General features: G+C 29.9%; 1 protein-coding gene across 1 annotated transcript; it reads left to right on the top strand.

The window, feature by feature from the left end:
* The first annotated feature begins 201 nt into the window (after window positions 1–201).
* On the top strand, window positions 202–11,888 carry LOC130974448 (shewanella-like protein phosphatase 2). The gene is made up of 3 exons (XM_057899336.1): window positions 202–263; window positions 1,614–2,753; window positions 11,708–11,888. Exons 1-3 carry the CDS (start codon window positions 202–204, stop codon window positions 11,886–11,888), a joined length of 1,383 nt encoding a protein of 460 aa, XP_057755319.1.
* The last annotated feature ends 9,480 nt before the right edge of the window (window positions 11,889–21,368 follow it).

The raw sequence follows: 21,368 nt of genomic DNA, 5'->3' as shown, positions 1-21,368 counted from the left end.
AAGAGTTTTGAGTTATCATTGAGTAATTTCAATGCATTCTGAATTTAAATAAGGTGCACTTTGTCTAAGCTTGTTTTGAACTGAGTTTGTTTGTGTGTCGTCATTGTTAAAAAATTTTGGTGCATTATGGATTTGAACTATTATACGTATAATAAAAAGAAGACGATAATGATGGTAATAATAATAACGATGATGATAATGATGACGATGACAATAAAGATAAAGGAGAAGGAGGAGGAAAAGGAAGGAGGAAAAAGAGGATGGTGACGGAGGTGGTAGTCATGACAGCGACGATAATAACGAAAGAGAAAGATAAGAAAAAAAGAAGAAGAGAAGAAGAAGAAGCAGCAACAGCAACAAAGGTGAGCGCGTACATGAATTTCAAACCTTGATAATAATTTAATGGAAAAGTCTAGAAGGCCAACAGTTTTATTGAAATCTGGCCAGCAGTTAATTAGCAAAAGTAAAGTGAGTGATCTCCCACCCTTAAATGAAATCTCACACTATTAAAATTATCAATAATGGCTAATTGATGACTACAAATCATACAACTTACTGCCCCCTAACACTCATCTAATTTAATTGGACTTTGTTGGGGAGCTTTTCTCGTTAAATAATTGCATTTTGAACTATAAATCTTCATGATTATCTATTACAGAAATCCTATAAAAATTGCTTAGAGATTGAAAAATCTAGGAAAAATGAATAAGAATGAGCACAAATGAATTTGAAGAATGAGAAACAGAATATAATAGCAGTAGTGACTTAGAGAGAAGAAACACTAATCAATAGTCACTAAAATATAAGACACCTTATATACACAAGTAGAAGAGGTAACTACCACACTCCAGAAGCTGCTACAGTTAATTAAGAGCTTCGTTCTAATTGCTTCTTGACAGAATCTTGATTTGCATGATTATTTTCTGTCTTTAATAGTTATCATTTCAGCCGAATGAATTGCCTATCTAGAATATAAATATATTAATTAATATATGAATAGATATAACTTGTGATTAACTAAAAATCAAAAGTTCTATACCGAAATGACTAATGCTTTTTGAAATAATGGTGGATGTACTGTGTGAAGTAGTGATAGTGAAAAGACTAGGGAAATAATTGCATCATGTATCATTAATTATGTCAATCATTTGGCACAGTTCAATTTAATTATGACTTCGCTCCTTACCTGCAAAACAATATAAATAGATCAGGCACACACAAATTTTAAGGTAATTAAGTATTGGTTAAGATTTTTAAAGATAAACATTTTAGCGACTAAAACCCCAAAGTGGTCCTTGAGATTGGGCGAGTTACCTATAATTGTCCTTGACTTTCAAAATTCCCTAACAGCATCCCTCACATTCAGTTCCGGGACCCATAGTTGCCCTTCGACCCTTTCCGGCGCTCAGTCAGCAAACGGAGGGATGATCTGGCACCTCCAATGCCACGCTGGAGCCAGCAACGGCTAGCTGATGTGGCAAATCTGAATTTTGTACCCAATTTAGTCCCTGGTCCCATTAAAACCCTAAAAGCTAAGATCATCCTCTTCATCGCCTGAGCTTCAAACTGCTGCTGCTAATTCCTTCTCAAATCATCCTCTTCATCGCCTCCAGCTCCAGCTCCATCTCCATCTGCAAAGACGCTCCCAATCTCCTCTCATTCTTCGTTGACACCTTCGTTGACTTCTCAGTCAGTGGCCTCTTCCTCCTCCCGATGCCGCCGCTACAAAACCCTAACCCTTCAATTTCCCGCTCCCTACCGCCATTACCCACCGGGCTGCCCTCTCCGAGCCGCCTGATCGCCGTCGGCGATCTCCACGGCGACCTCGACAAGACGAAGCAGGCGCTACGCCTGGCCGGCCTTATCGATGCCACTGACCACTACGTAGGGGGCTCCGCCACCGTCGTCCAGGTCGGCGATGTCCTTGACCGCGGCGGCGACGAGCTCAAGATCCTCTACTTCCTCGAGAAGCTGAAACGCGAGGCGGCCCGCAGCGGCGGCAAGATCATCACCATGAACGGCAACCACAAAATCATGAACATTGAGGGTGATTTCCGCTTTGTAACAAAAACAGCTCTAGATGAATTTAGGGTTTGGGAGCAGTGGTTCAGTGTTGGTAACAAAATGAAGGGCCTCTGCCAAGGTTTAGAAACCCCCACAGACCCCTTCAAAGGGGTTCCGATGTCATTTCACGGTGTGAAAAGAGAGTTCTTCGACGGGTTTCGAGCCCGGGTTGCGGCCCTGCGGCCTAACGGCCCAATTTCGAGTAGGTTTCTGTTGCAGAATGTAACTCTCTTGGTTGTTGGGGATTCCGTTTTTGTTCACGGAGGGTTGTTGCCGCAGCATGTTGATTACGGTTTGGAGAGGATCAATGAGGAAGTTAGGAATTGGATTAATGGCTCCTCGGGGAAGTTTTCGCCGCAGTATTGCCGGGGGAGGAATGCTGCCGTTTGGTTGAGGAAATTCTCAAATGAGGTTGCTCAGGATTGCGATTGTGCGACTCTTGAACATGTTCTGAAGACGGTCCCTGGTGCGAAGAGGATGATCATGGGACACACAATTCAGACGGCTGGTATTAATGGTGCCTGCGAGAACAGAGCTATTCGGATCGATGTGGGCATGTCGACGGGGTGTGGTGGTGGTTTGCCTGAGGTTTTGGAGATAAGTAAGAATTCTGGGTTGCGGATATTGACTTCGAATCCATTGTACCAGAATATGGGCAATGCTGGGTTAAATGCGGGTAAAGAAGAATTGTTGATTCCTGCACATGGAGGCGATGAAGAGGATGATCTGAGAAGGAATCAGCAGCAGCAGTTTGAAGCTCAGGTGATAAAAAGGATGATCTTAGCTTTTAGGATTTTAATGGGACCATGGACCAGATTGGGTACAAAATTCAGATTTGCCACATCAGCTAGCCGTTGCTGGCTCCAGCGTGGCATTGGAGGTGCCAGATCATCCCTCCGTTTGCTGATTGTGCGCCGGAAAGGGTCGAAGGGCAACTATGGGTCCCGGAGCTGAATGTGAGGGATGCTGCTAGGGAATTTTAAAAGTCAAGGACAATTATGGGTAACTCGCCCAATCTCAGGGACCACTTTGGGGTTTTAGTCCATTTTAGCTTATAATTTCGGTATTCAACGGATTGAAAATTTTACTATTTTGATTTTTTCACTGAAAAGAATAAGAAACTTTGGCCAATGATATTTAAGCCTTACTTGTTATATATATATATTTAATTTAGACTAATAATGAATTCATGATTCGCTTCAATTTTTTTAGATCTTCTATCTTTTAGAAACTTTAGAACTTATCCTAAACGTTGAAGACAAAAGTTAAAAACGATATTTTATTCTTAATTTAATAGTGTAATTAGATATTTTTTAAATATTGTATTTTATTCAATTTTTAGAAGAAAAAAATAAAAAACAAATAATTTCTTTGATTTTGAATAATTAATATCTAAAAGTGGATATTTAAATTAATTAAATAATAATAAATAAATAAATTGACTAAAAAATAAATTTTAAAAAACAAATAATATTTGAGAAGTGTTAGGAGTTAATAAATCTTGTGATTTATAGTTATTAAATATTTTTAACGGTGTGAGATTATATCTAATAATATGAAATTACTAATTTTTCTTTTACTAATTAAATGTTGGCCACTTTCTTTTCTTAATTTAAGGAAGGTTATTCGCACTTTCAATGGAGTTATTATGTGACTCCTTTTTCTATATATAGCCACTTGTCAAAGTCTTTGGCACCATCGTAATTGTTGAGTTTTTGAGAACTTAGGCTGTAATTCAAAATTGTCTTTGTCTAGTTTGAATTTGGCTAAGGATGGAATATGAGTCTACAGTGATCAGGAGTGCATTAGAAATAGTAAATTTCTTGTAGTGCAAGTTTGGAAACTTGCTCATCAATCACTATGATCGGACTTTTGAGTATCTTTCTTCAACTTTTAACTGCAACCCAAAAGGGATACCATAATATTCAGCTTGAGAAGGATTGAAATGTGTCACTTAATCATATATTTAGAGAGAAAAATAATTATGTAGTTGCATTAGTACATGATCACACTCAATTCCCTTTTTAGTTCTTTATGATTCTCTTCTCAATTCTCTCTGGATTTTAGGAGGGTTGCCTTCTCTCGTATTGTTTTTTTTTTTAGTTGTTCTTTTTGGACTTCTTGCCCTATTAATAATGTGATAATATATGATTGGTTATTTATTTAAAAAAAAATTTACACTAATATTACATAAAAATTAAATTCAACTTAATTTTTTATATAACTGAAAATACTAAAAAAATTTAATTATAAATAAATTATTCTTATATAGTTCTCCGAAAATGTTGAAGTATATTTTTTTGTTTTAAATATTTTAATTCTATTTTAAAAGTTTTATACAAATACATCACAAGTAATTTTTGAAATAAAAGGCAATGTTATGCCAAAGAATCACATCTAAACACACTGATAGACAAAATTTATTATTCTTAATTACTCTTATAAAATAAAAATAAATTTAAAAAATTAAAGATAAAATACAAAAGATATCATCTAATATCTTAAATGATTGCATTTTCTTTCTTTTATTATTTAAATAATTGCCTATGTGTTCTACTGCGTGCTCCATCTCTGCGCACGTGCAGTGGTTGATGTGATATTATGATATGCAAATATGCAAAGGAATCTACCTTTTTTAATATAAAAATATATTTCATTTATTTTTTTTTCTAGTATTGGTTGTGAATTTTTTATTTTTAATATTGGAGTGGTAGTAATATTTTTTTAAAATATGAATTGTTGGGATGTTATACTCAAATATGGAATCGTTTAACTAGAGAAGCAGAAATCACACTGTCCGATTTATTAGAGGTACAGAAATCGGACCGTCCAATTTCTAGAGGTACACAAATCGGATCGTCCGATTTGTGTAAAAAAATAAAAAAATTTAAATACAGAAATCGAACCCTCAGATTTGTGTACATTTCACAATTTTAAAAAATACAAAAAATTACAATATTAAAATATATCACCACTTCTACTTTCATAACACAAAAAAAAAAAGAAAATAGCCGTTGGTTGTTCCGCAAGGCTCTAAATTTGAAATACAAACACAAGTTCAACACTTTATTTAAATATATTTACAATAAGAATAATGCAAAATTTATAAATAGATATATACTTATTATGCATGTTTTAAATCAATTTAATTAAGAAATTAAATCAACTTTTACTATAAATTGGGTTAAACTGAAAGTGTTAAATTTATGTTCATATAAAAATAATTTCTCTAGATTTAATGTGAAAGTTTATTTGCAATGTTGAGGGGGCAGAATATTCAAACCAACTTGAGGGGAAAAAAATTCCAAAAGCAGTGAGTCTTATTAGAGGAAGAAGATATGTTAAATATATTGAACAGAAAACCAGGTATGAATAATTAGTATATCCTTTAACTTTCTAATTAATATCTTCTTCATTATATAAATTTAGTGCCCCTAGCAACATGAATAATTTTGAGTGTAAGAAAGTAACTTCAATCTTCCAAATAATATTTCACAAAAAATATTTGTGTATATTCAAATATATATAATTAACAATTTTCTATTAAACCTATTGAAATAATATTTAATTAAATTTATTACTACTATTCAAATATTTTTATCTATTATCGTTTTAAAATGATACCCTCTATCACGAGTCTTAAATATATATATATATCTGAGATATATAATGTATATATATAATGAAAATACTTAGAGAAAGTTTAGCAAGTTGGAACCCACAGATAATGTAAATTATTCTACCTCCTAATCATTATTAGGAGGATTTATATCATGCATGTCCAATTCGTTTGAGTGCATTACTTTTTATTATCTACTGTTAGATTCATGATTTTACTACATGATGTTGATATTTTAATTTCTTCATTATTTAAAGCTAAGTATTGAGATTAGTTGCTGACAAGTGTAAAATGATATAGACAATCTTCAGTGCTGCAAATATAATAATAATACAATTAGAGATGGAATACTCTTCCTTAGGCTTATTACAAAGTGCTCCATTAATAAGAAAAGGGATTCATCCAACTTGACAATACAAGAAGTCATATATGCTATTTTTCAAAAGAAAGAAAAAGAAAAAAAAAACGAACAATAATAATAGTTTGCATTTTTATTGTACAAATATATATATAATTATATTTGTATAATAGTTTATTTGCATTTTAACTTTTAAATAGGTAAATAAATATTTAGTTTAATTATTTTATTGATCTTTATAATTTTATCCATTTTTAGTTAGGCCTTTATAATTTAAAAATTTGTAGTTAAGTTTTTATATTAGATAAAATTTTTTAATTAGATTAATTCTAATTATTTTTTATTTGATATAAAATAAATTATAAAATATTCTAAAAAAATTTTATAATTAATGTATTTCAAGAAAATAAAAATTGGTAAGGATATGATCACATGTTTTTATCTAATATAATAATTCAATTATAAATTTTTAAACCGTAATAATTTAATTAAAGATTAATGAAAATATAAGAACTTAAAAAAGTAATTAAACCAATATTATTTTACTTTATTCTATATATCTAATAATCATCTTTTTCCTTTAATATAACTTGTGGCAAGTGATAACTGCTTTTCTAGAATATGGCATGTACACCGCGCCCATTTTGCTTTACACATAGAAGAACAATATAAATAAAAATAAGACAAGCAAAAGATAATAAGACATTGATAATAAAACTAATTATTTTAACTTTTGAAAGATAAAACGGCCACCGTGTGTGTATGATAATAAAATTGTAAAAGAGTAAGAAAAGAAAAAGCGAAAAATATTATATTCTATATTTTTTTATTAAAAAATATAAAAAAAGTTAAATATATATAAAATATTATTTATAAAAGATAAGAATAAATAAAAATAAGATAATGAATAAAGATAAGATAATAAATAAAAATAAGATAAAATAAATTAATAAAAATTAAAATTGTGATAGAATTTATGTATTTAGTTAGATTGAATTTATAGGCTGGTGTGAGATTTTTTTGTTGTTAATATAGGCTAATGTAAAATAGTAATTTAGTAAGTTTTTTCAAACTAGGGGGAGGTGAAAGATGTCAAGAATACTAGGCTTAAAAAGATTGCGATAAAAGGGATGAGGAGATAAAGGTTTAGTGAATATATCGGCTAACTATCCAGAAGAATGTATGGAAAGAAGTTTCATCATTCTAACTTAAACTTTTTGATAAACTAAATGACAGCCAACCTCCATATGTTTGGTTTGTTTATGAAATACTGGAATAGCGGCGATGTGAAGACCGCTTTGATTATTACAATACAATACTGGTGGACGAATGGAAGAGATGTGAAGAAATTACAAAAATTTAGTAGTCATTAAAGCTCACAAATTATACTAGCAAGGGCATGGTATTCAACTTCAGTGGATGATTAAGCAACAGTGGTTTATTTCTTAGCTTTTCAAGAAACCAAAGAATTATCTAAGAAAAAGCAATAACCAGTCAACGATATTCGAATATCAAGATAACCCATCAATCGGGGTCACTAAACTTGAGGATTTGAATTTCTGATTCTCTTGAAAAAAAAAGTTTTTTGTTGGGGCTAGTTTTCAAATATCGTAACACACTTGGCAGCTTGAAGATGAGAGTCAGTAAGAGACGTCATAAATTGATTTAATTGTTGAGTGGCATATATAATGTCTGATCGGATAGTGATAAGATAGATAAGTCATCCAACCAAACAGCAATAAACATAAGGGTCAAATAACCGGGACTATTGTCTTGATATAGTCATGTGTCACTATCCGTTGGAATAGAGGCAGGTTTAGCACCTAATAAACCAAAATCCTCCAAAAGATTAAGACAATATACTAGAACAACGTCGTCAGCATATACTAGAAGGATAGAAATTTGAGCACCAATAAATTTAACAAATACTATAATCAGATAAGGTCTGCTGATATCCATGAGATAGCAGAAGATGAGAAAGTTTGTCCTACGATATACGACTAGATTGTCGTAAACCATACAATGAATTCAGCAGTTTATAACACTGATTCGGTCGAGAAGATGTAAATTCGAGTGGCAGAATCATGTAAACATCATTAGAAAGATCCCCATGTAAGAAAGCATTATTAATATCCAACTAATGTATGGGCCAATGCTTCATAGAGACCAATACCAAAACCAATCTGATGGTGGCAGGCTTGACAACAGGAGAAAAGTTTTTTAAGAAATCAACACCTTCAATCTGGGTAAATCCTTTAGCCACAAGACGTGCCTTGTATCAATCAACTGAACCATCAGTTTTGCGTTTGATGCGATAAACCCATTTACATACAACCGACTTAACACATGCATGACAATCAACAAGACGCCAAGTTTTGTTCAACTCAAGAGCATCCAACTCATCTTTCATAGCACTACGCCAATTAGAGTGTTGATTGGCGTCCTTAAAGAACGTTGGCTCAATATCAAAATATAGCGATAAAAGAAATTTATTATATGATGATGAAAGAGAAGAAAAAAATATGACTAAAGATAAAGGATACCTGCACTTAGGGAGAGAGATTTGTGGAGGTGAGAGAGGAACTGCACAAGTAATTAGAGAGATATGTTGGAGGTCGGTGAGGTCGATTAGAATGACAAGGATGGAGTTGCTCATGTGATGAGGAAGGTGACATAGGATAAAGAGGTGATGGTGGACTATTATCTATTGTGAAAGGTGAGGAGGGTATGATTTGAAATAGATTCGGTGGTCATGGGTTCAAGATGGTTAGCACACGATAGTAAAAAAGAAGGAGAGGTTGTTAGAGAAAATAAAGAATTAGACGAAAGTGGGTTAGTGGGTGGACTAATGAAAATGAGATCTGGGTCAATAGAAATAGGTTCTGGCCAAATAGGAAGACTAACTGAATCTAATTTTTGAGAATGTGTTTGGTAATATTGGATTGAATGTATGAAATTGGACATTTTTTGTGACTAAGGACAAAATCATTTCTTAAAAAATCACGTTTCTGGAAATTTTAGTCTTTTTATCTTTTAAAACATAAATAATATATCTTTTAAAACCATGTTAAAAACCAATAAACACAATCTTTTGTACTCTTGGATCAAATTTTGATCTATTTGCTATTAGGATAAAAACAAAACATAAGTATCTAAAAACTTTAAGATAATGATAATAATTTGGTGAATGATTAAATAAAATCTTAAATGATATTTTAAAATTAATTGCAGATGATGAAACTCTATTAAACAAATAAATAGTATGGTTAACCGCATAAGACAAAAAAAAATATGGTAAATTAGATTGAAACATAAGAATACGAGCTATAATCAAAATATGTTGATGCTTACGTTTTATCTTTTTATTTTATTGAAGGGTTTTAACACAACTACGTTGATGAATAATGCCCTTTGAAGCATAAAAATTATGTAATATAAAATAAATTCTGGTCCATTATCAGAATAGACTGTTTTGACTTTAGAGTTAAATTGTGTTTCAACTAAATTAATAATTTTTTTTACATGGTTTTATACTTCTCCTTTTGATTTTAATAAAACAACCCATATAAAGCGACTAAAATCATCAATAATAGTTAAAAAATATTTATGATTCTGAATAAAATTTTGTCGAAACGGATTCCAAATATCAAAATGTAATAAATCAAAATTTGCATTAGCTTTATTAAAACTTTGAAAAAATGAAAGTTTCTTTTAATTAGAAAGATGACAATTTCACAAGTCTCATCATGATGCATAAAAATAAGTGAAAAATGTTTATATGTAGATGATTGAGTCTTTGTCTAGAAAGATTTTCTAAACGAAAATATCATATAAAGGCGTAATGGATGAGGATTGGATGAAATTTACAGAATGTGTAGTGGATAGATTATTAGTGAAGTTGTGTTCAAGAATATATAATTTCTCTCTTATTCTACCCGAACCAATCATCCTTAAACTGTTGGCTTGTAAAGTGCAAAAAGAAGATAAAAATGTGAGAGTACATTTGAGTGTCAAAGTAATTGTATTAATTTGAGAGCCATTTAGTAAATGAACAATAATATGAGAAATTTGTGTGTAAGAAATGAACCAAGATAAATTTGATGCAATGTATTCTGTGCCACTATAATCAATAATCCAAATGTTCAAAAATAAATTTTGATTTGAAAAATTATTAATAATAAAAAAAGTACTCAAAGAACAAAAACAATGAGTATTTAGACTTGGCAAAAGTCCAAATTGGTTTGAAGGACTAATTTTTTTATGAGAAGAAGAGTGTTGGGCATATGAGAGTTGTGCAACAAAGAAGTGTTGGGAGGTAAGGGGACAGCGGCATTAATGGTGGAAGAATGACCCTTGTTATGAAATTTCGGACTACCTGTTGGGTGGCCTGGCTGGTAGCCATACTTGGCGTAACATATATCAACAGTGTCACCACTACGGCCACAGTACGGGCATACATTTGAGAAAGAAAAAGAAGATTCATGATTAGGATTGACAATTTTTAGTCATGGATTGAGAAATAAAAAAGAAAAGATGAAGAATGTTGCACTTTGTTATTTTTGATTGAAAAATTATAAAAGTAAAGTTATATATATAGAACATTGTTTATAAAAGAACATTGTTTATAAAATAAAATTGAAGTCCGATTCTGACCTATTCGCATGGACATCTGTTGACATGTCAGGAATCGATCCAAACTTCTTATGTCAAAAGTTAGCAGTCAACCTTAACGCCCGACCAATAAGGCAAAAGAAACGAAACCTAGACGCAGAGAAAAGACATGCAGCAACAGCAGAAATACATAAATTACTTTATGCAGGTTTCATCCGAGAACTTTATTTCTCGTCATGGCTAGCAAATGTGGTGATGGTTAGAAAGAGCTCGGAGAAATGATGCATGTGCGTTGACTTTACATATCTGAACAAAGCCTGTCCAAATGACCCTTATCCACTGCCGAATATTGATAGACTGGTAGACGACACCTCAGGGTATCAAGTGCTAAGTTTCATAGACGCTTATTCCGGTTACAATCAAATATTAATGCACCCTGATGACGAAGATAAAACAACATTTGTAACTAATCAAGGTAATTTTTGTTTTATAGTTATGCCTTTTGGACTGAAAAATGCAGAAGCAACTTATCAGAGACTAATGGACAAGGTCTTCAAATATCAAATTGGCCAAAACATTGAAATATATGTCGATGACATGGTGGTCAAATCAAGCTCGGAATAACAACATGAAGCTGATCTTAATGAAATATTCCAACAACTTCGAAAGTAAAATATGAGACTAAACCCAGAAAAATGCGCATTTGGAGTACATGGAGGTAAATTTCTCGGATTCCTACTAACAAACGGGAGGATAGAAGCCAACCCTAATAAGTGTCAGACCATGATAAATATGCAACCACCTCGGTCCATCAAGGAAGTGCAGCTACTCACAGGCCGCTTAGCAGCCTTGTCCCGATTCTTGCCTGCAACAGCTGCCAAGTCATATCACTTCTTCAATACCCTGAGAAAGGCAGAAAAGTTTGTCTGGATAGACGAATGTGAAAAAGCCTTTATTGAATTCAAAAACCTCCTATGTTCACCACCCATACTCCAAAATCCACAAGAAGGTAAACCCCTCTACGTATTTCTTTCAATTTCAACTAACACGATTAGCTCCATGCTTGTAACAGAAACAGGGAATGAACAACATCCAGTGTACTTTGTGAGCAAAGTACTACAAAATGCTCAAACAAGGTACCCGACAATAGAAAAATTAGCGTTCAGCTTCGTCATCACAGCTCGGCGTCTGCGATATTATTTTCAGACACATCTGATAATAGTTCGGACTGGTTAACCCCTACGTCAAATACTATCAAAACCAAACCTAGCACTAGCAGGTTGACTCACGAAATGGGCAATAGAGCTCTCAAAATTCGACATCTCCTATCAATCACGAGGATCTCCCAAATCCCAGGTATTGGCCGACTTTATTTCGAAATTCACCAACACAGAAGAAATTACCACAGAATGGGAACTATATGTAGATGGTGCATCAAATGAGAGCGGATATGGAGATGGGATCCTACTAAAAGACAACAGCGTGCCGAACAGTCAATAAAATTCCTCTTTCAAGCTACCAACAACGAAGCCAAATATGAAGCACTCCTTGCAGGCCTAAGATTAGCAAGAGAAGTAGAAGTCAAAAACCTAAAGGTATATTGTGACTCCCTTCTCGTAGTACAACAGGTAACTGGTCATTTTCAGGTAAGAGACCCACTCTTAGAAAAGTATTTAAATTCGGCAAAAAACATGATGCAACATTTTTAAAATTTTGAAATATCACATATACATAGAGAACAAAACTATAGGGCTGATATTTTATCAAAATTAGCTGCATATAGGGTAACTGATTCATGAGACAAATTATCTCATCTTACACTAATAGAACCAAGTTTAGATATCAAATCTGTTCTAAGTGTGTCACAGAAAAAAGATTAGCGAAGCCCATTCATTCGCTATTTGAGAACTGGAGAAATACCAGAAAACAAAAACCCGAGGTAATTTAGACATAAACCAAGCTATTACACCATGATGGGAGACGACCTGTACAAATAGGGTATTTCTAGACCATTGCTAAAGTGCCTTGGCTGAGCAGATGCAGAAAACGCTATCGCCAAAATCCATGATGGAATCCGTGGACACCATGCTGGAGGCAGAAGTTTGGCCACAAAAATTTTACGAGCAGGATACTACTAGCCGACGTTACGAGAAGACTGTAGAAATAAAGTACAGAAGCGCGATGCATGTCAAAAGTGTGCACCACTCATCCATAGCCTGGCCGAGTTGCTGCACACCTCAGATATTAGTTGGCCTTTTCATAAATGGGGAATGGATATACTCGGCCCATTCCCTGTAGCACTAGGATAGGAAAAATTCCTATTAATAGCAATTGATTATTTCATAAAATGGATAGAAGTACAACCACTTGCAAAAATAACCTCAGACAAGGTACAAACGTTCATTTGGAAATCTATTATTCTGCCTAGGAAAATCATTTCTGATAATAGTCGGCAATTTACTGATAAGAAGATTACTTCGTTTTTAACTAATCTTCATATTAAACACCGTTTTTTCTCTCTCGAGCATCCACAAAGTAATGAACTCGCAGAGGCAGCTAACAAGATAATTTTACAGGCTCTAAGGAAAAAGTTAACAGATGCAAAGGGATGTTGGGCCAAACTCATACCAGAAATATTGTGGAGCCATAACACAACACCACAGTCTATAACGGATGAAGCCCCGTTCTGGCTAGTATACGTCATGGATTGCATGATCCCCATTGAAGTCGGTCAAGGCTCGATTTGGACCGAATATATTGATGAAGGCACCAATATAGATAAAAATTGACCAAACTTGATACAATTAACGATGAAGGATGCCTCATCGAACTTTGACAAAAATATACGGAACTATGCATGCAAAAGCAGTACAACAAAAATGTACGACCAAGGATACTAAGTCAAGCAGACTTGGTGTTGGGACAAATAAAAGAAGTTCGAAAATTTGCAGGACATGGAAAGCTGATGGCATCCTGGAAAGGACCTTTCCGAGTCTCCAAGGTCGTCGGTGGAAGAGCTTATTACCTTGAAATGTTAGATGGCGCAGCCATACCTAACACATGGAATATTCCATCATTAAAGCTTTATTACAGTTAAAACCTTTTTGTAAATGGAGTGGTCAGGTACTCTTTTTTCTGATCACGGGATTTTTCCTAAGGAAGATTTTACTCGGATAGGTTTTAACGAGGCCGACTATTTCATACCTTTCAAAACTGAAAGGTCATCTCCGTATGAATAAAAATTCCACTACTCTATTCTTTTCACTATCCGTTATATTGACATATATCATTCAAACCAACAAAAAAGGCAAATTAATGGCAATATTCACAAACATGCACTCACAAGTCAAATTTTAAGTTAAACCGATGACATAAGTCGGATTAGTAGTTTGCAAAATAAAGCCGATCAAAATTTAGTTACCAAGTTCACAATTCGAAACTACAAATCCAAAAATTTACAAATGATTCAAAATTATTCAAGAAGGGGGTGGGACATTCTCATCGTGCTCCTCATCAGCCTCGTCCTCAACTAGCTTCCCATTACTCACAATTTTGGTCACATCAAGTTTACCAGCATCAAACTCGAGAAAAAATAAGGAGACCTGACTAACAGCACGATCAAACCCCGCAGCAAATATTTCAAGACCTTTTTCTTCCAATTCAAAATACGAGATGATATCTCGCCTTTTGTCTTATCATTTTCCTTAATCTCAGCTTGAAGAAGACGAATCTGATATTGAAACTTTACAATCTCCTCCTCCCTAGGTTTCATCTTCGCGGTCACATTGACGATAACATCGTCCCTCTCCTTCACAGATCATTCCAAGCCAATGACCTTATTCACAGCAACCTGTTGCTCCACTTCCAGCAACTCGATAGCACGTCCAACATATAACAAACGTAAAGCCACAAATGAAATTATAGTTCTAAGTCTATAACCTATGTTTAATGCTCTTCTATATCAATTGAATAATAAAATAATGATATACCAATAGCACCATATAGAGAAAATTCTTTATGCCGCTCACGGCTTTTATGAAAACAATTAATTAATTTCCGCACCTAAATTTGTTGCCGCTAGTGTCGCTTTTCTTTTTGCTTTTCCTTAATTTCTTGCTATAAAAGAAATACAGACAAATATAACAAAAGAATCATGAGTCTTGAGGCTCCTCATATATCTATCATCCACCTCCTCAACATCAAAACTAACATGTATAAAAAAAAATGCGTTTGGTATGATTTAAATTTTTGGAGATATATTCTAATTAAAACTTAATTAATAAGATATATTGTACAATTATTATTTATTAATTTAAAACTTTCTGGTGTTGTGTATTGCTGGTGCTGCTAGCTAATCATTTTTTTTCAATGTAAATTTATCTAATATGTATTTTTAAGACAATGTTAAAATTATTATTATTAATAAAAATTTTAAATTTTTTATTTTGATAAATATACAATAAATATATTAAAAATTTTAATTTTAATTTTAATTTTTTTTATAAAAATTTTATTAATTTATAATTTTAAGACACATGTTAGTTAAACTTTTTAAATATTTATGTTTATAAGTCTTTTAAGATGATAGACGATAAACTCTAATATTTTTGTTGAAGTGATGCCAACAGCAAAAGGTTTAATAATGTGGTTATAGCAGCAAGTAAGGGAACTATATGAAACGAAGAAATGTTTAACTCTCAGGGGAAAAAAATATATTAACAAATTAAATAAAAGACAACTAAATTAATAAATTCAACTAAATAACAAAACAAGTGAGCAAGTACAGTACCAAAATTTATCAAAATTATACTTTTGAGTATAAAGATTAAGTATAAATTTAGTGTTAAATTCTAAGGTGATGTTTGAAAGAGAGACAGAGACAAAGAGATTAAGACTAAGAGACAAAAACGGTGAGATAGAAATTGAAATAAGTTTTAGTATTGTGTTTGGTGTAAAGTGAGAGATAAAGATTGAAATAAGAATGAAGTTATAATTTAATTTGTACAAAAGGTAAAGTTAGAATTAATTAATTGAAATGAGTATTTTAAGTATAAAATGTTATTAAAATTTCAGTCTCCGTCTCCAAAAATATCAGTCTCTTGTGTTTTCACTTTTTGGAGGTACTGAAATATTGAAATTTTGAAAAAAGAAATTAAAATTTTAATACCAATCTCTATACTAACAAACATGATATTGAATTTCAATTTTTCAATTTTCGTTTCAGTACTGTTATTTTTTCTATCACAGTGAGTTAAATCGAAATGAGTTGAGTATGGTTTCTCGAAAATGTATGCTTGTAAACCTGAAGTTGGAGGTAATCGATGCTGATGTGTATTTCGATTGTGTTGTTGATCGAGTAAGCCAAATCGAATAGAAGATTCTATTCGAAGAATTGAGTAAGGCTTTCGAAAGAATTGATCGATTAGTTGTAGAAGTAGGAAGTTAATAATTTTTATTGCACGATGAGATTATGGAGAATATCTACAATCACGCGACGGGAACGGTTACCAAGAGAGATTGCGCTTCAAATTTGAAATGCCGAATTTAATTATAATTAATTGTAAATTAATGGGCAGTTATGTAAGATTAGCCTATAAATACTAGGAAATTTTAGTGAATAGAGATTGGAACTTTTACTCAAAAAAACACTCAGTATTCTCACATCCCAGTGTATTTCTGAGTTTACAATCGAGTTACACTTTTTGTAGGGTTCCTTCCATCTTCTTCTTTATTTCAATTTAATTTAATTCTTCTGTAAACTTAATTTTTCAATTAATATTATTCACTAAGTGTTTTTTACGTTCTTCATCTAATTCATCTTTCTGCATTTTCATTCCTTTTGTTAAAGTCTTTTAATTTATTCGAAGTCATTGTTATCACTTTTTTCTTCTAATTTTCCATACAAACCTTTTCATTTATCATTTATCTAGTATTCAAAACTTTAATTTTTAAATTTCATTTATCAATTTATAAATTTATTTTATATTTATTTTTAATATTTGTCTAATCGAAAATACTTTGATATACTTCTAAAAAATTAGTATTCGCACAGAAAAATAAATTTCGCTCCCAAACTATTAAATATCGAACCATCATCGATTTGTTAAAAATTGACAAAACAAATACATCAAAACAAATACTATCTAAAAATAACTCAAAACAACGCTACCTACCAAAATTGATGAGAACCGACAAACTTATTATTAATGTTGATGAAAGGGAATTAAGTTTTTATATAGAATAAAATTATTTGTACGAGGAGATCGATAGAACCATATGTAACTAACCCTGTAAGACACTTTAATTAGTCAATAGATTATGAACAAGCTTAGTTTATAATTTCGAAATAAATCTACCGTTAACTGCCTTATATATATATATATATATATATATATATATATACTGGCGGAGTTTTGTTAGGACAAGGGGGTCATGGTCCCCCAAAATTTTCGTAAAAATATTAGTAATTCTACTTTAAAAAAAATAAAATTAATTTATTTGATTAAATTGATATATTTTTAAGTTACGTATTTAAATTTTATGTTCATCTTTACCATTCTTTCAAACTTTTTATCCTATCCTATTTGACATAACAAATAGCATATATTTAAATTAACAATAAATGACATATCTTTAAATCAACGTTACAAATTAAATATCATTATAGAATTAATACTAAATTATATTTAGCTTCTGATATAGCTTCATACATTATTTTATTTTATTTTATTTTTAAAATAATAAAAATTATAATATAACTAATAGTAATATCAGTTATTAATAAAAAATTATTATTTTATTTTTAAATCAACTTTACAAATTTAATGCTATTATAATATAACACTGTTTAAATTAATAAATTTTGATATTTTTATTTTATTAGAAATGTAAGACTTTGTTTTGTTGTATTATATTATTTAATTTATAATAAAAATAATAATAAAAATAATTAATTTTTAAATTTTTAAAAAATAAATATTATCAAAAATAAAATTATTTTTTTTAAAATATTAAAAAATAATTTATAAGTTATAATTAATTTTATATAATTTAAATAAAAAATTAATTTTTTAAAAAGAAAAATCAATTTTTAGATTAAAAAAATTAGTTTTTTAAATAAAAATAATTTTTTATGTGCAAAAACTAAGTTTTTTCATGTAAAATTTGATTTTTTTTAAATTGATTTTTTATTTATAATCAAATTGACTTATTAACCTAAACACAAATTTTTATTAATCAAAATCAGAATTATATTTTGTTAATCTTAACCATATATAATCCTACATATTAATAATAAATTTAAAAATAAAATAATTATATTTATAAATTTTATTTTAATATAAATACTATTATATAATTTTTTTTAAAAAATTTTGGCTCCTCCAAAAAAATTTTTCAAGCTCCACCACTATATATATGAAGCAAAAATATTTGATAAAAAAAATCAGTTAAAAATTGTCTAAATTTATTATTTTTTATTTAATGTATTCTGTAATATATAATGAATAAATATTAAATAAAGTTTGAACTGTTTAAATTGATTATTTTTTATCTTCTTAATATTACTGAAATTTTGATGTATTAATAATAATAAATTTTGAAAATATTTTAATAATAAAAAAATTTAGCCAAAAGCCATATAATTTTTTTATTAACTACTACGTATACTTTAATTACAACATACACATGTATTGTTCTTCTTCTCACGTTCCTCATTTTTCACCCTCACAAATAATAATTGAAAAAAATATGCATTAATAGCATTAATAGTAATAATAGAAATTAAAGTACATTAATAATATTTAAATTATTTTACCAACTGTTATGATAAAGATATTATCTACTATTAGCAATTCTACTAAATTTGGTATATTTTCTCTATAATCATGCCCGTGTCAATTTTCAACCTATTATGCACACAATTTTTTAATTTATTTTTTTAAATTCTTTTATTCTATGTAATAAAAGTAGTTCAAATATATTTTATTTAATATCAATAATTTTACATATAACATTTATAATTTTATACTCATAATATTTATATTTTTATACATATAATATCTATAATTAACGAATTTTAAGAATTAATATTACCCAATTTCAATATATGTATTTTTTGAATGATCTCACATGTGTATTAATAGATTATAATTTTAAATTATTTTAATACTTTTTATTTGATATTTATATATATATTTATTTATTTATTTTAATATGATCAACTAATAATTACATTTAATCATTTATTTCATAATTTTCTTCCATATTTCATTTCTATTTTTTATTTGTAATATATATATATATATATATATATATATGAGTTGTATAGTAGAAATTATTAAAATATTTTTAACTTTAACATCTATAATTTTTTATGTATAATACCTATAATATAACTTCAAACATATAACATCTATAATTTACGAATTGAAATTAATTTGTTATTAATTATTTTTTATTTTTTATTTTGTAGGTCATAAATCAATAATTTTTTTATGTTTTGATTTTTAATAAATTGAGACTAATAAATTTGAGATTTTGATTTTTTTTATTAAACGCATTTTGATAATTTAAAAATATCTCTTAAGATTAATAATATAAGAATTTAAATTTTTTATTTAAAATAAAAATTATATAATTATAAATGTAATAAACTAGTAATGAGAGAGATATTTTTAGGATTTTATTCTCATATCATACACCATGGAGTAGTGATGATGCATCCAAACACCCCTCACAAAGCAACATTACCAACATACACAAAGTTACAATCTGATTTTTATTCTTCTCTTGTAATGCTTTCTTTGTACTTACGTTTTAGCATTCCTGTATTTAAATGGAGTTAAATTTAGTATATGCCATGTTTCTATATTTATACATTGATTAAAGATATGTTCAAACTAAAATGGAACTATTTATATCAAACAATATCCATTTCCCCTAAGTTAGCATGCATTAATGTCTCAAATCATTAAGTACCTATGCCTTGGTGAACTATAAATATTTGTCCTCTGCAATCAACAAAGGTTAATGCACTTCTGAAAAAAATAATACAATATTTTTTGAATTTTAAACTCTAAATTTTAAATATTAAATTTTAAATTTTAAAAAATTAAATTTTAAATTTTAAATTCTAAATTCTGAATCTATATTCTAAACTTTAAATATGTATTAAGGGTAAAGTACTAAATTGGTCCCTATGTTTGAACATAATTCTGTTTTAGTCCTTAAGATTTAAAGTGTCATATTTGAATCCAAAAAAGTTTCATTTAGCATTAATTTAGTCCCACAGTGAGATCAAACTTAAATAATTAACGGAATGTCGTCCTACATAATAATAGTACAAGAACAAAATTAATAATCTAAAGAACAAGTACAAGCTCGAGAGGCACAAAATCAACCGTTGATGCATCAATATATTTATTTATTATTTTTCTTATAATATAAATAAAATATTTTCTATAAAACTAAAGAGAATGATAAATAAATATATTGATACATCAACGGTTGATTTTGTGCTTCTGGAGCTTGTACTTGTTCTCCAGATTATCGATTTTGTTCTTGTACTGTTGTTATTTAGAACATTCTGTTAATCATTTAATTTTGACCTCATTGTGGGACTAAATTAAGGCTAAATGAAACTTTTTTGGATTCAAATAATACACTTTAAACCTTAAGGATCAAAACAGAACTACGCCCAAAAATAGAGGACCAATTTAATACTTTATTCGTATGTGTTATTAATACCACTAACATTCCTCTTCCTCGGGATCTAAAATTGGCATAACAACCTCATCAAGATGATGAGTAGAATTCTATTGTTGGTGAAAGAAAGGAGAAGAAAAGTCTCTCAATTGTCAACGAGAATATATTGTCATGTCAAAATTCTGTTAAAACACAAAAAAATAATGATAAAATTTAAAATCAAGGACTAATTTTGTTCACATGATAGCCAAGTAGATTCATGACTCAAAAGAATATAAAAAGCGTGCAAGAATATATGTTCTAATGTATGGGATCCAGTTAGTAATTAAATAGAATGTGTTTGTGACATCTTTCTTAGAGAAAGTCTAGTCTTTATTAAAACTGAAAAATACACTTTCATGAAAATAATAAATTCTTATTTTTATTTATTACTTTTACTCTTTTTCACAAAATTATAAAAATATAAAATGAATGTTATAAAGATTAGTTGTGTGAATTTTTTTTAATGTGCATGACTTTGTTTGATAGATCATAAATTTCTCTATTTGAGAATCAAGTGTACCATGGGTTAAAAATATCCTGTTATAGCCGAATTAAGTAACTTGCAAATTTTAGTGGTTAGCAAGAGCTTTATTATTATATATATATTAATTATGTGAGTACGATAATATAATAAACACTTAGGCTGGTGGAAAGTGATGTTGCAAAACACACCACGCTCGTTAGATCGATTCCTGTAACTGCACACGATAAGTAAGAGCCTCATTATAAATACTAAGTGCATCAATCTATTCTTTTTTTAATAATAATAAATATCTAATAATATTTTAATTAAGGGTTTATATTTTAAACTTTTGAAATAAAAAAGATCATTTGCCTTTTTTATTGTTTTAACTTTGTAAGTTAAAATTTTCATCAAAGACATGGTGTATAATATAAAGTGGGCCATGCTATCATAGTCTTAGTGTATAAATAGCGGTGAGTGCTTCCGATCCTTTGGTACCCTCAGAA

Source organism: Arachis stenosperma, chromosome 4 (genome assembly GCF_014773155.1).
Source record: "Arachis stenosperma cultivar V10309 chromosome 4, arast.V10309.gnm1.PFL2, whole genome shotgun sequence".
In the NCBI taxonomy this organism is placed as follows: domain Eukaryota; kingdom Viridiplantae; phylum Streptophyta; class Magnoliopsida; order Fabales; family Fabaceae; genus Arachis; species Arachis stenosperma.
The sequence above is the reverse complement of the archived record's forward strand: the minus strand, read 5'-3'. Positions and strand labels throughout refer to the sequence as shown.